The following is a 15,901-nucleotide window of genomic DNA, read 5'->3' as shown; positions in this document are numbered from 1 at the left end:
CAGCCATGGGTGCATGTTGGGTTCCTGTGACTTTGAAATACTCGGCATGGTCTGTCTGCCTTAATGGGGTGTGTCACTGCAGTGCTGAACGGAATACCCTTAGCTGGCTGGTCGGGAGCAAAAGTTGTTACCAGCTGGTAGCCAGTGGTTGGTCTCAGTGCACAAGTGCTCACATTACAAATGACATTAATTGTCACCCTTGGCAGAGAAGCCAAGCACTGACGAGCCATGAAGACTGAATCTTTCTTGCCCCTAGTTGAGGTCTTTCTGTTCAGATTTGAGATCTAAGAGTAGGTCTGGGGAGCAACTGGTGGGAAGCTTGTGCTACCCCTGCTCAGGCTGTGCCTATCCAGGTGACCAGGGATCTGAACTCTCTCAGATAAGAACAGTAATGGCCTAATGTTCTCCAAAGTGCATGGGACACTGAGAAATATGGATTTCGGTGCTGCGTGTGCGCAAACCAGGAAAGCAGAACTATGGGAGGACAGTAGAAATGTATGCGGCCTGCCCATCCAGTGATGCTGCACTCACATGTCCCATCAAGACCGAGAGCTTGCTTCAGCATGAAGGGGGTTTAACACTGGTAGTACATGCACAGTGCGGAGGCAGCCAGTGAGCCAGTTCTCAGCCTCCCAGCAGCTCCAGAGGAACGAGAGGACACATCATTCTTTCCCATTTGCCCTCAAGACAATGGAAAACGATTTTCATGGCAGGTTAAACTGTAGCACTCTGGGCTGGAACGGGAGCCTCAATACAGAAGAAAAGTCCAATCAGTTGATCGTTGCCTTCAGCAGGATATTATACCCTGAATTTATGGCTGTAATTGGTTACAAATAGATTACCTCTGTCTCTGCTGCTGCTGCAGTAACCATGGCTCCAGGGCTCACGGTTGTGATCCTCTCGGCTAATCATGGCGCTCCCGCAGAGTACTGTTGGGCACCTCCCGGTGGCCCTGTCCAACCAACAACTGGCCACTCACTAGATGACGACAGTACCAGAAAATCACTCACAATTAGTAGGACAATGATGCAAACTTATCAAAAGGAATAAACAATTTAAACCATCCCCTCCCGGTGGTGCTGGTAGTCGCAATGACAAATTAGCCAGCGCTGACCGGTGCAGAGGGAGGGTACATTTCTGGCATAAAAGCCCCAGAGTGTGAGACAATCAACCAGATTTCTACAGCAGCAGAGACTCTGATGAATTGTTCCTCAGTAATTGGCTGGCCGGGCCAGCCCCGCCCCGACAGAAGGGTCAGTCGGGAAACGCAGTCAGTTGGTGACTGTGGAAATCTGGGTTTATTTCCAGGGACCGTGCCATTCATTCTGTACCGTACTGCACACTCCCTTGTTTGGCTTGGCGGCGGTGGAGGTGGAAATCTTGTGGATCCACATGCAGCATAGACAAATTAAATGGTGACTTCTCCCCTTCTCCCTCCTGCTGTGACCCAGCTGGTGTCAATTATGGGACAGACTCAGCTGACTCGGAGGAGAAACCGTTTGCACTATATTCTGCTCGGTTAGGGATGAATTCTCATCTTGGGTAGCAGGCGCATCTCACTGCTTGGTTGAAAAATCTTCTGTGGTGCTGGACTCTACAGGAGATGCAGCGCTAGGCTACTTTTCTATCCGAGGTCAGGGCTGTTGTAAGTGACAGTTGCCACTGCCTCAGACCGTGTGGTGCACACACTTCCCATCCAATGAGTTCTTGTTTGCACCACCTTTAGCTCCTTGTCTCAGCCTTATTATAAAGTAGCATTTTTGCTTCTGGCGCCTGGCAGCAGATAGTTCAAGGCAAGTTGAGATCTGTTAGCTGGCTGAAAGTACTAGAAAAGCGAACAGAATCTGTGTAACCTGATGCTGGTGTGTGTGTGTGTGTCACTTTGAATCACTGTGGCTGCACCCTGCTTATCAACAAGCCCCATTTCGGATGGGGCAAGTGGGGGAAAAAGCTCTTCCCTTCCCTCTCTGAAGTTTCCTGAAGGATTTACATCATTGCAGTGAGTTTTCATCACAGGCACTTTAAATCTGCCACAGCTATGTCAGGGGAGACATTTCCTCTGGTTAGTCAGGGATTATCCGCCCTGCTCTGCAGGGGGAGGGGAAGCTGCTCTGTTCATTCAGTAACTAATCCACCAACCGGCTGGTGTTGTCACTGGCTTTAGCAAGAGAGAGCCATAGTAATTCGCTTTCCCTCAATGGCATGGGCCTTTCAGTGCAAGGCCAGGGCAATGCCAGCCTACCATTGCTGACCAGTGCAGAGAAAACCCTACACGGTTACCTCCAGGGGTATCGACATCTTTGCTGCATGGTACAGTGTGTGAATTCCAGAACAAAGAACATAGCATTCTTTTATTTATTATTTGTATTAGCGTAGTGCCTAGGGACCCCGGTCCTGGACCAAGACCCCTTTGTGCTAGGCGCTGTACAGACACAAAACAAAGAGCTGACAGTCCTAAGTATAAGACAAGAGAAACAGATGGAGACAGAGTCAGGGAAGTACATGGAGGCAGTGCTGATCAGCATGACCAGTGTCGTCTCAGCACATCCAGCAGCCGACCCATTGTCAAGTGTTTGTAGATGTGCAGGCAAAGGAGAGTTTTAAGGGGTGATTTGTAGGGGGATCATGAAGTAGCTTTGCAATGTTTCCAGGGAGCTCCTCCAAAATGTGAGAGGTAGAATGAGGAAGCACGAAGGGGCTTGTTTGAAAATGTAATGGACAGAGAAAATGTTACAGGTGGGCAACCATGTAGTGCGAGGGCACAATTGCTTTAGTTTATGGTGTTCCCAGAACTCTGCAGTGGTGTTAACCCTACTCGTAACTGGCTGAAGTCTGTCTGTTTAGAATTGGAGGATACCAGTGAGCAGTCCAGGCTGTGTGACCTTGATACAACTGTGACGGGTTGGATCACAGAGACCCCCTTGGGACTGCCACCTGATGTGCTGAGACTATCTCTGTGTCTGTTTTCCCTGGCAGCTTGGGACTTCAGTATCCTGTCTTGTTGAGCCAGACATGCTAGCCTGCTGCAAACACAGACCCAGGTCTGAACCATGTCCCCCAAAGACTTAACTGAATATGGCTTAGAAAGTGCTCCTGTCTCTAGCACCTAAACACCCAGTTCCCATTGGTATCCAAACCCCCAAATAAATCCATTTTACTCTGTATAAAGCTTATACAGGGTAAACTCATAAATTGTTCGCCCTCTATAACACTGATAGAGAGAGATGCACAGCTGTTTGCTCCCCCAGGAATTAATTGCTCTGGGTTAATTAATAAGCAAAAAGTGATTTTATTAAATATAAAAAGTAAGATGTAAGTGGGTCCAAGTAGTAACAGACAGAACAAAGTAAATTACCAAACAAAATAAAACAAAAACACGCAAGTCTAAGCCTAAATACAGTAGGAAACTAAATGCAGGTAAATCTCACCCTCAGAGATGTTCCAATAAGCTTCTTTCACAGACTAGACTCCTTCCTAGTCTGGGTCCAGCAATCACTCACACTCTCATAGTTACTGTCCTATGTCCCAGCTTCTTTCAAGCATCTCTTTGGGGTGGAGAGGCTATCTTTGAGCCAGCTGAAGACAAAATGGAGGGGTTTCCGGGGCCTTTTATATTCTTTCTCTTGTGGGCGGAAACCCCTTTGTTCTCTTGTGCAAAATCACAGTAACGAGATGGAGTCTGTAGCCACCTGGGCAAGTCTCATGTCGATGAATGATTCCGCTTTTTGCAGGCCAACGCCATTGTTTACATGTTAGTTTGAACATTCCCAAGAAAGCTCAGATGTGGATTGGCGTCTCCCAAAGTCCATTGCTAGTTAAGTACTCCCAATTACTTGAATAACCCCTTCACACTTTGTTGACCAAATCTGCCTTATGTGCTTCCTACAGCAAACACTTTAAATACAAGCATAGAGCCAACGCTCATAACTTCAGATATAAAAATGATACATGCCTACAAATAGGATGAATATATTCAGTAGATCATAACCTTTGCAAAGATCTGTTACATGGCATGTCTAGCATAAAACATATTCCAGTTATGTCAGATTTATACTCATAAGCATATTTCTATAAAGCATTCTGGGGTGCAATGTCACAAGAACGCTGTGTGTTCTGCGCTGCTGTCTGAACTGGGAGGGAATCACTTTCTCTCCAAAGAGAGGTGAAGTTAAGAATGACTTGGAAATGCATTGAGAAGCGCTCTTGCGAACACCCCACCTCTGGTCCTCTGTTACAGAAGCCAGTCCTTGGTACAAGCCATCTGCTGTTCAGAACTGGAGAACGTGTGGGCTTATGGAGAATGTGGCTGGCTTATGTCTGGCAGCAAAGCCCGGGTTTATCCTGCCTACTGTAATAGTGGATGTTCTTCTTGTTCTTCATAGAAATGTTAAATCTTCGTGTGCCTGCTGAGCCTGTGGTATCTTGTGGCAGCTAGTCCTGCACGATAACTGTGCTTGGCACATTTTTTATTAAAAAAACCCTTTTTATCAGCTTTAAATTTTGGTGTGTTTCAGCTGTGTGCGTCCCCTTGCCCTCGTAGTATGAAGGACTAGACAACAGTGCCCACTTTGCCCACTCTGAACCATTCATTCTTCTTCGAGTGATTGCTCATGCACATTCCAATAGGTGTGCGCACGCCGCTTGCACGATCGTCGGAAGGCTTTTCCCCTAGCGGTACCCATCGGGTCAGCTGCGGAGCCCCCTGGAGTGGCGCCTTCATGGCAGTGTCTGTAGGTCCCTGCCAACCCGCCACCTGCTCAGTTCCTTCGTACTGCCCGTGACGATCGTTGGAGCAGCTCAGGCTCTTGCATTCACAAGTACCTACCTAGTGGTTCCCCTTTTCCTAGGTGTAAATAGTTTCACAGAGTTATAGTTACAGTAGTTTGTAGTTTCATAGTTAGCTACGCTTAGTTTGGGGAGTCGTTTTCCCCAGACACCGGGGCAGGCCTCTGTCGCAGGGGTTTAAGTCATGTGAGAGGTGTGCGAAACCTATGCCCAGAGGCGACGCTGCTTGTCTTAAGTGCCTGGGAGAAGGTCATCAGACAGACAAGTGCTCAATTTGCAGGCGCTTTAGACCCAGGACTATCGTTTGAAGCGTCTCCTGATGGAGTCGGCCCTCAGCCGGTACCGGAAATGGCACTGGCTGAGAACACGCGCTGCAGAGTGAAAGCCCCAGACGCGGGTCTCTGCTTCAGATTACACAGAATGCGGCTGATCCACTCTAGGGACTAGGTCTGCAGAGCCCCCGTCTGAGACCTCCCAGTGGTGTGCTGCCAGTGGGAACACGAGTGATCGCCGGCTCACCTGCATTATCTAGGAAAGAAACTATTTAAGAGCTACCTCCTGGCACTCTAGGAAAGCATGGCACAGGAACACAGCCATGCTTCAACAGTCACAAAGGGGTTAAAACTATTAGACCCACTAATAGCTAATGCCAGCAGCTAAAAAGACTGAACTGGAGCAAGGGCTTTTCAATACTGCACCAGGAATGGGCTCAACATAGCGGGAAAGGAGTTCTGAAAAGTCCTTCCCACTAGTGGAAGCATCTCCTGGCCTTTAAACTATTTGCTTTTGAAACCTGTCAAATCGCCTGAAACCTGCGCTTTCTTCTTCTCTCTCCTGCAGGGGACATGAGCTGCCAGTACAGAGCTCCTCTGATTCATGCCTTCCTGAGAGGAGCAAGAGACCCGGATAGCACCCTGAGGGCTAGCAGTCTGTCCAACTTGGGGGAGCTGTGTCAGAGACTTCACTTCCAGCTGGGCTCCGTTGTTCAGGAGGTATCGACACTGTTCATCTCCCCTATATAATAGACACGTTAGCTGTATCTGTTGCCACTGGAGAGCAGCCTTAATGACACCGGGACAGGTGCCTTCCTGCCGACCCCTCTCCCACAGAGTGGAGGCCTGGGATCGGTGGAGGAGGAGCCTTCCTAGGGCTGCTGCATATCTTGCAGGTGTGTTTTTAGGTTCCTAGTCTTAGAAACAGTTCGTGCTGGCTGAGATGGGAATGAGGAGGCCTATTTATACCCTGAGAGCAGTATGTCCTTTGAATGCAGGTCTTCGGGAGCTCCCATTTCTGTCTGTTTATATATTATACATGCAAAAGAATGTAAAGGTTGCAGAGTCAAGCACTCAGGTTAAGAAATGCCAGAATCAAGGTTGCCTATAACCTTGATTTGGCCCCCTTGTATGTATGCATTATAACGTAGTCTTTAATTAGGTGACCCCATGCTGGTGTTTCCATGGGACCCTGCCTCATTCAGTGCACAGGATAGATGGTTCATGCTGAATGAGCAGCTATTCGAGATTGTTTTATCCTCATTGTCTGGTGTGTGACTCCAGGTCCTATTTACTGCATGCTGTTCAAGTCCGGTTCTGAATACAGAATACAGCTCACCCTCGGAGTCCCAGTTCCCAGTCTCCCTCCCTTGGCGCCTCATCCCAGCCTCCCACCCCTGACACTGTGTCTAATTTCTGTTTTCTCCCTACCCCTTTCCCCTTCTCCTGGTCCCCAGTGTCTCCCCCACAGCACCCAGTCACTCTTCCTTGACTCTTCACCTCAGTCTCGTCTCTCCCTCCCCCCCCCCGCGATTCCTTGCCTAGCCAGTCCTAGTCATCCCTGCCCCTAGATTCCTTGTCTAATCTCAGTCTTCCACTCACCTGTTTTCCCACTCCCCAGTTCCCAGTCTTGCCCCTCTGCTGCCCCTCTCACATGTTCAGCTCTTGTTCCCTCTGCATTCAAGTCAGGCAGCTTCCTCCTCCAGCCTGCCTGGCAGGTGGATCATTGGAAACACAGGAGAGAGTCTCCCTGTCAGTCTGGTACCCAGCACCACAGTGCTCCCCGGCAGCTGGGAACAACAGTTACCGGGAAAGTCCTGTTCAGCCTCTGTGGCCCTGAACTGGAGCATGCTCAGTGCAGACAGAATCTTCAGAGAATTTGTCCCTTCAGAGCATGTGCAAACTGAGTATTTCCAGTGGCCTGTCACTTTACCAAATCTGGGCGGCGTTTCACAGGAACAGCAGCGTGCCCAGCTCTGACACTGGGTGAAGCCACCATCCCTGCCCTGTTTCAAGCCCTTGTTGTCAGACGTGGAGACAATATAGCTTCTCAATTAAACAGCGGAAAGAATATTTTAAACATGGGCAAAACAATGTATTTTTCCCTAATCTTGTTCTCTGAATCAGCTGAACCATTTTTGTTGGTACTTTAATTCAGTCTGAGGCAGACCCTGGCATGGAAAATTTCAGCCCAAATAGTTAGTTTGGCAACTGAAAACAGGGTCTTATAATGGGAAGTGTCAGACTACCAGCCCTGCCTCTAATAATTGCACTGTAGTATAAGACCTTAAAGCATATTTTGTACCTGCTACAGGCACCTCCTCCCAGTTAATAGCATCTCATTATGCTTTTCGTTGCTGCAAAAGAGGAGAATTCAGTGCCAGTTTGATCCTAGTGGCTGGGGTGCTGCAGTCTGTGCACTTTGATGAAAGGCTTTAGGCAAGGTGCGTTTATATCAGAGGCACAACAAAGGTGGAGTTTCCCCAGCTGCTGTTCTCCCTTGAAGTTTTTTCAGGGCCAGAGGTGAGTTTCTCGTTTTTCCCTGGCTGATTGTAACTGTTTGGTGTGTTGGAGGCAGTGAACTGCTACTCTGGCACTAAACCCAGGAACACCGTGTCGCTCACTCAGCCATGACCGCTGCCGAGGCCCAGAAGACTGTGCTTGTACAGCCAGTGTGTCTGCAAACAGGCCATTCCCAGAGCTGTTCCCTTCCCACACATCACTCCTTTCTCGGGAAGGCACGTGCCGCCCAGGTGTGTGCATGGTCCAGGGCTTTAATTGTTTAGGAACAAACAAACCAACAATGGCCTCTCTGTAGGCAGGTGTGGAGAACACTTTCACACAGGTCAAGTAGTGAACTGGCAAATGTCATTCCACGTTAGCACCCTTTGCACACGAGGATCGGGGGAGCTGTGTGTTTCCTTCCCTTCCCATTTGCCGTCACCAGCCCTCACCGCCCTTCCAGTTGTGCTCACACACCTCTGTGGTAACTGGATTAGTCACGTACATGAAAATAACATTAAATATTTTGCTCGTGTGTTTCTCACTGTATCCAGCTGCTAGTCTTTATTAGATTGGAGTAGAAGAGCCAGCCCCATGTGACCAGACAGCGGTATACTCCTTTCCCCCTCCCTGGTTTGGGAACTGCTACACTAGAGACTGTAAGCTCTTTGGGGCAGGGACCATGTGTTTGTACAGTGCCTAGCACCATGGGTCCTTTCTCCATGACTGGGCCCCAAGGCACTATGGTAATATAAATAATAGAGCCATGTTCCTGCAGCTTAGAGCCCCGTGACTAGCTCCGTGGACAAGAGATGAGGACATTGGGTGCAGCTCTGTAGCAGTTCCGTTGCCTGCTCAGCAGTGTCCATGAGGTGCCCTCTCTGACCACAGGGCTCAGGCGTGTTTGGCAGCCCAGTGACGCCACGGCCTGCCCAGAGAGATAGTGAGGGTGGGCCTGGCAACCAGCCGGGATCCCAGGGATCAACCTCATTTGCATAAAAACGAAGCTCCCTGGTGCCTTTGCTGAAAGGGAAGTGTTGCCCATCAAGCCCGTGCCATGCTCCAGCCTCTCCTCCCCTTCACACACATTCTTTGCATCCAGCATCTCCATATTAAAGGCCAGGGCACCTGCCTCTGCGCCATCCAGTGCGAAGCAGGGACACTCCCAGTCCTGTGGCCTGTGTCCGGGATGATACTGAACTGAGCTGTAGTCTCCCAGGGTGCTGAGAACTAGGAATCTCTCCTCCTCGTGGCCTATACTAGGTGCTGATACTGCTTTACCTACTCAGAAGCTGAGGTGCCTGGAATAGTGCACTGCAGTCTTCAGGGCCTCTTCTCCCAAGGCATTGTGTTGGGCTGACAGAAATGAATGTGATTTAGAACCACCACCCAGGAGCAGGGAGGGGCCGTATCATTGTGAGCCGCTCCGGTACTATGGCGACGAGTGCTGTGGAAATGCTGATGAATGAGCCCACCTGGCAGGGCACTGTCAGCCCCACACGGTCAGTGGCACGCGCTGTAGGTTTCCACGGAGACGTGTCAGCGCAGTCACTAGGCAGCGCCGGGTTTACAGAGCAGAGATGGGGCCTGCGGTAATGCTCCTTTGAATGAGTAGACTGTTAATGAGTTTAAAAGCGATAGACATCAGGCATGCGGAGATCAGCACCATCCCCGCTGAGTGAGCAGAAGGATGTGGCTGAGGCAGGCAGAGGTGTGAGCACATGCCAGAGGACAAGCAGGTCACCTCTGTTCCCTGCCCAGTTGGTCTGATCCCTTTTCAGACCCGAAGGCAGGTGGAAGTGCTGCAGAGAAGGGAGAAGCACTGCTGCAGATGCGGGAGGCTCTCTACAATCCCCTCTGCTCGTGAGTTGCTTTCCAGCACGGGCTCTTCCTGGGGATTGGCTGGGTTGGTGCCAGCCTGCGTGAATTCTGGATGTAAGCGTAAGGGCTGGGAGCAGTGCGGAGACACCAAGTTTAGGCTGGGGGCCGGGGCATTCCCACAGTGCTCGTAGAAGCTGCTTTTCCAGGGTTTCTGTAGAAATACACCCTGTGAGCTCGATGGTCCCATATGAACACCGTGTTGGCTTAAACCTGGGCTGTGCCTTCCCACACAGTGCTAGGCAGCAGGCTCCCATCTCCCCGTCAGCTTCAGAAGAATCACTGGGGCAGATAGTCCCTGGGCTGGGAAGCCGGGGGGGATCTTGTTACTGTTCAGGTAGAGCTCCAGTCGTTCTGTGTTCAAGGTGGTCCAAGGATTGAAGGGCTGAGGAGCTCCGTCCAGAGATTGCACTAGGGCTGAGTCCTGCAGGGTCACAGCCCCCCACCCTGCCCCCGAAGGTGACCCACTCGCTGGTGAGTGAGTGGGCACTATGAATGTGCCTGAAACAAGCTGTCAGAGCCCTACAATTGTGTGAGACTAGCGCAGGCCTGTTGTGGGTGCTTCCAGATCACTTTAAGCCCTGGCTCCAGCTCCATTCTTCCCTGAGCCCTTAGTCTCTGGCCTGAAGAAGTATGTGGACAGGTCTGGTGCAGTCCCTCTGCTGCTGCTGTGTAAGTCCCGTCTGGCTCTGCAGCAGGCATTGCAGCAGCCAGCCCCTCTGTGAGATGCACTCTCCAGGGCGCGAGGGGACTAGGCACTGTCCTTGAACAAATTGCTGATGCTCTTTTTCCATTCTGTTTGGAAATGGCGCCAACCAGCCACGGAAAGTGAAGCATGTCTGTTAATGTCAGGTCGTGCTTTGCAAAGCTGGGATCTACTGGAGGAGAACAGCTTTAGCCACAGGTGCAGTGTGCACTGGATGTTGGGGATTTGGGTCTGTCTCTGCCCCAAAGCGGGAGGCAGGTGGGTTAAAATCTCCCAGGAACTATTGCAGCACATGTGAGGAGGAAGGCAGGTCATGCTCCCAGGCATGATTCGAAACGAGAGCACACCTAGCGGGGTTATTGAGACACACCGGGTCATGAACTGGGATGGGATTTGTAGGACTTTGCTGTTCAGCTCTCTGCTGGTCCACCTGTGCCTGTGAACTGCTGAGACAGTTTTCCCACCACTTGTTCACAGGCTGCTCTGAGAAACCCTTCTTAGCCCATACGTTTCTGGGGGACCGGCTAGCGTCCGAGGCAAGCAGATGCATTGGTGTGGCTAGAAGCCATGAGGTCAGCAGCCATGCCAAAGCAGAGTGCATGCAAGCAGCCGGCAAGCACGCCTTTCTGCAAGACCGTCAGAAAGATGTCATGAATATTTCCCTCCTGCTTCTGCTCACGCATCGATCTGGTAGTGACAGCATTTGACAAGATGCCAGTGCACCGCGTGTCAGCTATTTCAGGAACATGCTAGCTGTGCGAACTCTCCCTGCTGTTCCTGATTATCTAATTAGGCTCTTTCAACTCTGCCTGCCTGCTTAACAGCAGAGCAACACGCAGTCTGCACAGCGAATCCCTGTGCCAGTGAAGTGTCTCTCCTCCAGTTGGAGATTCACTCCTCTCTAAAGGAGTGGTCCAGGCCTGCCCAGGCTCTCTGCATGAGGCACTTTCCTTTTGGGCAACAGTTTCTGCTCACAGGTTTTTAGATGTATCTGTTCCAGGAAGTCTCACTCAAGCAATTTGTGCCCCCCATTTCACCTACGTGATACCAGCGACACGCCCTTTGGGCTGGTCAGTCTGTATTACAGGCTCTTCGGGACCCGTTCTGGGTCATAATCATCTGCAGTGTCCGACAGGGGTTTTAATAATAAAATACCCAGTGTTTACCTACGACCCACGATATCTGGCACCGCTGCTGAGAGCGCCGCCTCCTAGGGGAGGGAATGGCAGTACCATCCATTGGCCCAGAGATATGCAGACATCATGGATGCCAATGCCCAAACAAGGGAATAGATGAACCAAATCAGTCTTGTGCCAGTGAGCAATTCAGAGGCCATGAGGTACCTAATAAATGCCTAGGCAAGTAGCATTCCTTCTCAACCCTTCTAAGGAGCGGGACTACGTGACTGGGCCATGCTTAGAATCCTTTGTTATACAACAGCTTTCTCGTCACTCAGTCTTTGCTGCTTTCCTGGGTCCTAGCTCAGCTTTGCAGCCCCCGTTGCCCTGACAACACAGGAGCAAAGCCCCTCCCAATCCATGGGGAGCCTAGAGGCATCTGCACATTTAATCAAATCTGCCTAAAGTTAGGTGCCCAAATCCACATTTAGGCCACAAATTGACCTATGTAAAAGTGCTAAATGACCCGGCTCTCACTGAAGTCTCAGGAGCTCAGCACCTTTGAGAATTCGTCACTTTTATTTAGGATTCTAACTTTAGGCACCTGGGTTTGAAAATGTAGGGAGCCAGCTTGAGAGGCCAGAGGTCTTCTGAAATTGTCAAGAGGATTTCCCCCGGTCCCATCCCCTGGAATCGCAGGCAATGGGACATCATCTCCCACATCAGCAGGGAACGCTGAATGAGCAGCCCCATACCTCAGCTGGCAGAAAAGGCAGGAGAGCAGCATAACATGGGGCTTCCCTTCTTTCCACTCCTGACACAGCCCCCTTTGCCTGCAGCTTCTGTAAAGACCCATGTCATGGGGTGCGCTCTAGCCTGCTGGGCCAGGCCTGCCTTGGTTTCCATGGGCTTGTTTCTGCCCCAAGTTCTCCTGCCCGCTCTGGAGCTGCAGGTGGGCAGGCCCTGGGGGCTGTTACTGTGGTGTTTTTCCTGCTGTGTGTACGCCATGCCTTTGTGGATCTGCATGTTACGATCACTGATACCTTTTCCACGTCACGTGTGGGTGTACTGATGGGTTCCTGACTGCACCCCCGCCCAGTCCAGCCCAGCGACACTGCGGTGGGGACGATGGAGTGTGGCAAAGGCACTGCATACACTAACAAAGTTCTCGCCCCGGTTCGCCCTGCCAGGTGACCTCCTGTTTGACAGCTGTAGTTAAGACAGACAGCGAGGCTGAAGTCCGAAGAGCTGCCGTCCATGTGGTGGTGGTGCTGCTCCGTGGGCTCAGTGAGAAAGCGACTGAGGTAAGCCTCCCTCCCTGCTCCCAGCAGTGCCACAGGTACCTCCACGCAGCCTCTTCGCAGACTGACCCTCACACATTATCCCTGGAGACTACAGTCAACACACTGGCTCCTGCCACAGAGCAAGGAAACTCCCAAGTGTCTCCAGACCCAGGGGTCCTGCCCACTACACCCATCCCAAGCCTGGCGAGCATAATGTGCTCTCAGACAGCAACTTACTAAACTCTCTGGGGATCTCTGACGTGATTTCCAGATAGCAGCAGTTCAGGCTGTGATTGTGTGTGTTGAGTCACGGGGAAGGGTTACGAGAAACATTTCCTCTAGATGTTGCAGGCAGTAAAACCCAAGGTGTGGCTCTTGGGAGCCTAATAACTCATAAGGTAAACTTCCATGTCTAGGCAAAAGCTAATGAAAGCGTAACGGTGAGCTAGGAATTCATTTCCCCTGCAGGGATTCCTGCCTAGCTCCTGTGCCGAGCTCTAAGATTAGTGCACGACGGTGTCTCCTCTTATTGTCTGTGTGCGCCAGTCCCCAGCGGTGAGATCCCCGGGAGTTCTAGAAATCATGAGCCCTCTGTCCTGGCTCCTAATGCACAGACCTGTTCAGGAGTCACCAGCAGGGATGTGGTGAACTATTAAGAGAACTGTAATTCCCCTAAAAGCCAGACTTCCTCCACTTCCCAGCACCCACTGTTAATGTTCTGCATTAACACTGATCCCAGCTTCCTGGCTTTCACGGCAGCTCCTGTGTATTGGCCGTTCCCCAGAGTGGCTGTAGCACGGGCTTCTGCAACAGTGACTGCCTTCCTTGGGAGAGATGAAGAGCAACCTCTCTGCATTACTGTAGCAAAGGCTGTCGTCCTGCCATGGCCAGAGCTTTCACTCCCATCTCTGACTCAGTCTAATCGTGCTATTACTGACCTACGAGAGCACCCAGGCCATGCTGCTAGCCCCGGGCTGCTCTGTTCCTTTGCCCTGCACTTCCATGTGTTTGCAGAGAGTGGGAGAGAGCAAAGCCGCCAAAGTTACAGCGTCTGGTGTCCACTGCCTATAAAAAGCCCGTCCTGTTGACGGTGACAGCGCTTGGGGCTGGGCCGGCACTGCCAGGGATAGATTCATCCTCTGGGGAAGTTTACTCTGGCATTGCTGTGGCTGAGGTGGTGCTGGGAGGCTGTCAGCTGGAGAAGCCCACACGCAGCCCAGCACATAGGGGGTGGTTCAGGGACTAGAAGATGTGGACACTATTGGATTCAGCCTCCGTGTAATGCTTCGGTGGGGATCCAGGGTCCCCATTTGTCCAAGCAGGCGGTGCACTGGGAAAGTCACCCTCTTAGGCCAAGAGGTCATTGGCTCTCCCCATAAAATTGCCTGGACAGATGGAGCAGTGTGACCTCTGGATGAGGTGTCAAAGGGTTAGACAGGAACAGAGGGTCCTGTGGCACCTTTAAGACTGACAGAAGTATTGGGAGCATAAGCTTTCGTGGGTAAGAACCTCACTTCTTCAGATGCAAGAAGTGAGGTTCTTACCCACGAAAGCTTATGCTCCCAATACTTCTGTCACTCTTAAAGGTGCCACAGGACCCTCTGTTGCTTTTTACAGATTCAGACTAACACGGCTACCCCTCTGATAAAGGGTTAATGTGTGACTCCAATCCCATGTGCCCCCAGGGCCTGAATGTTACAATGGCTTAATGCCTGTGTAGGCAGCAGGTCCGACCCGGAACCACCCACCTCAGAGCAGCCATGTCGGCGCTGGTTACTTCTTCTGAAGGCCCTGGCTGGGGTCAGGAGCAGGCCCAGCCCCTGGAGAAGGGGAGACACTGCCCAGAATGGGCAGCACTTGCTAGCCACGGGAGCTCCCCAGATCCCTCCACTGCTTCCTGGGCTGAGGTTTGCTCTCTGTGCATGGCTCTCTGTTACAGCAGGCTGCATGCAGGGGGAGGTCCCAGCCAGCCGGGGAGTCTGCAGAGCGCCAGTGAGCCCTCACCCATGGGAGAGACGGTGGTGACGGTCTCTCCCTGGATGAAAGCCCAGCTCTTTATCACACGCTAGAAAAGCCTGTGTGTGGAATGACCCAGCCACTCCGCCAAAGATGTCCGAGCAGGGTTGGTTCTTCACTGGGGATGCTGAACTTTCAGCTAGTTTATCCCCTTTGAACTGTGCTTCTGTGAAGACAGGAGCTGTCTGAGCCCAGCTCCATCCCTGTAATAACATACACACGATCCTCTTGGGCACTTCAGTGTGCAGCAGAGAGCCCTGCTGCCCTTCCTTGCTGTCTGCTAGGGCCCCTTGGATTCTTCTCTCGTAGTGGGTTTGTAGCCATAAAATCCTGCTGGGTAGTGCCAAGCTGCTCTGTACCCCTCCTGCATGTGGGACCCTGCGGGGAGGCTCACGGGATCAGTGTGAGAGGGACCTGCTAACGAAGTGCGATACAGCGAGTAGTGGGAGTCGTGCCCCCAGAAATGGTTCAGTCCTGCTGAGTGAGCCAGCCCTGTGGGAGTGGCAGTAGGCGTGTTACACAACAGAACTGGCCTGGGCAGAGGTGAGGCGTGGCCAGTGTGCAGTCCCCTTATCGTGCTGAGTTTACAGTGCAGCTCCCTTGTCGCGCTGAGAGCTGGCTCTTTTGGCCGCCACAAGGAAAAACAGAGAATTAAGAACATAAGGTCGGCCATACTGGGGCCGACCAATGGTCCATCTAGCCCGTTATCCTGTCTGACAGTGACTAGTGCCTGATGCTTCAGAGGGAATCTACAGAACACGGCAGTTTTGAGTGATCCATCCCCATTGTCCAGTCCCAGCTTCTGCCATGCTGGGATCTGTACTTTCCACCACCTGCACTTCTGTATTTAAGAGAGTGACAGCAGATACCACTCCAATGGCATGTGAATCCGGTGCAGTGCTGGTACCCCAGGCAGGGTGTCAGTGCAGCCCTCTGTGGGGCAGTCAGAGCACCCCAGACCTGTGCGCTGTCGTGGGCGGGGGGGTATCACACAGCGCAGCACTGTAAAGGCTGATGCGGTAATATGTCAAATCTGGGCCGTGTCTCTCTGGGTTCACTAGAAATCCCACGTCATTAATGTTTTGGTGGCAAAGAGCAGATCCCAGCTGGGAAGCTGCATGTTGTTTGCTGCTCTTACACCAGCACATTGGACAACGTGCACTGGTGGCAGCAGCTCCTCCGGCACGGTCCAGCCCAGCAGCGGGTCTAAACCACGACGGCTCCTGGCTGCAGAGAGCACTTGGGCAACGGGACCGGATCTGAGGCCTGGCTACAGAGTCTGCTCCTTGGCGGCTGCTGGGGATGGGAGGGGCTCTGCCTTTGCAAGCAGCAGCTTCCTAG

At 51.7% G+C, this 15,901-nt stretch overlaps 1 protein-coding gene across 2 annotated transcripts in view; it reads left to right on the top strand.

Moving 5' to 3' along the window:
- Positions 1-15,901, top strand: part of TANGO6 (transport and golgi organization 6 homolog) — an 85,937-nt gene that overhangs the window by 63,931 nt on the left and 6,105 nt on the right. For both annotated transcript variants that reach the window (XM_034788538.1, XM_034788537.1), the window contains 2 exons: positions 5,626-5,777; positions 12,452-12,565. In XM_034788538.1, the coding sequence (XP_034644429.1) occupies positions 5,626-5,777; positions 12,452-12,565 (266 nt within the window). The remainder of the gene's footprint in view (positions 1-5,625; positions 5,778-12,451; positions 12,566-15,901) is intronic.

The sequence above is a fragment of the Trachemys scripta genome, chromosome 13 (assembly GCF_013100865.1).
Source record: "Trachemys scripta elegans isolate TJP31775 chromosome 13, CAS_Tse_1.0, whole genome shotgun sequence".
Taxonomy (NCBI): Eukaryota; Metazoa; Chordata; order Testudines; family Emydidae; genus Trachemys; species Trachemys scripta.
The sequence above is the reverse complement of the archived record's forward strand: the minus strand, read 5'-3'. Positions and strand labels throughout refer to the sequence as shown.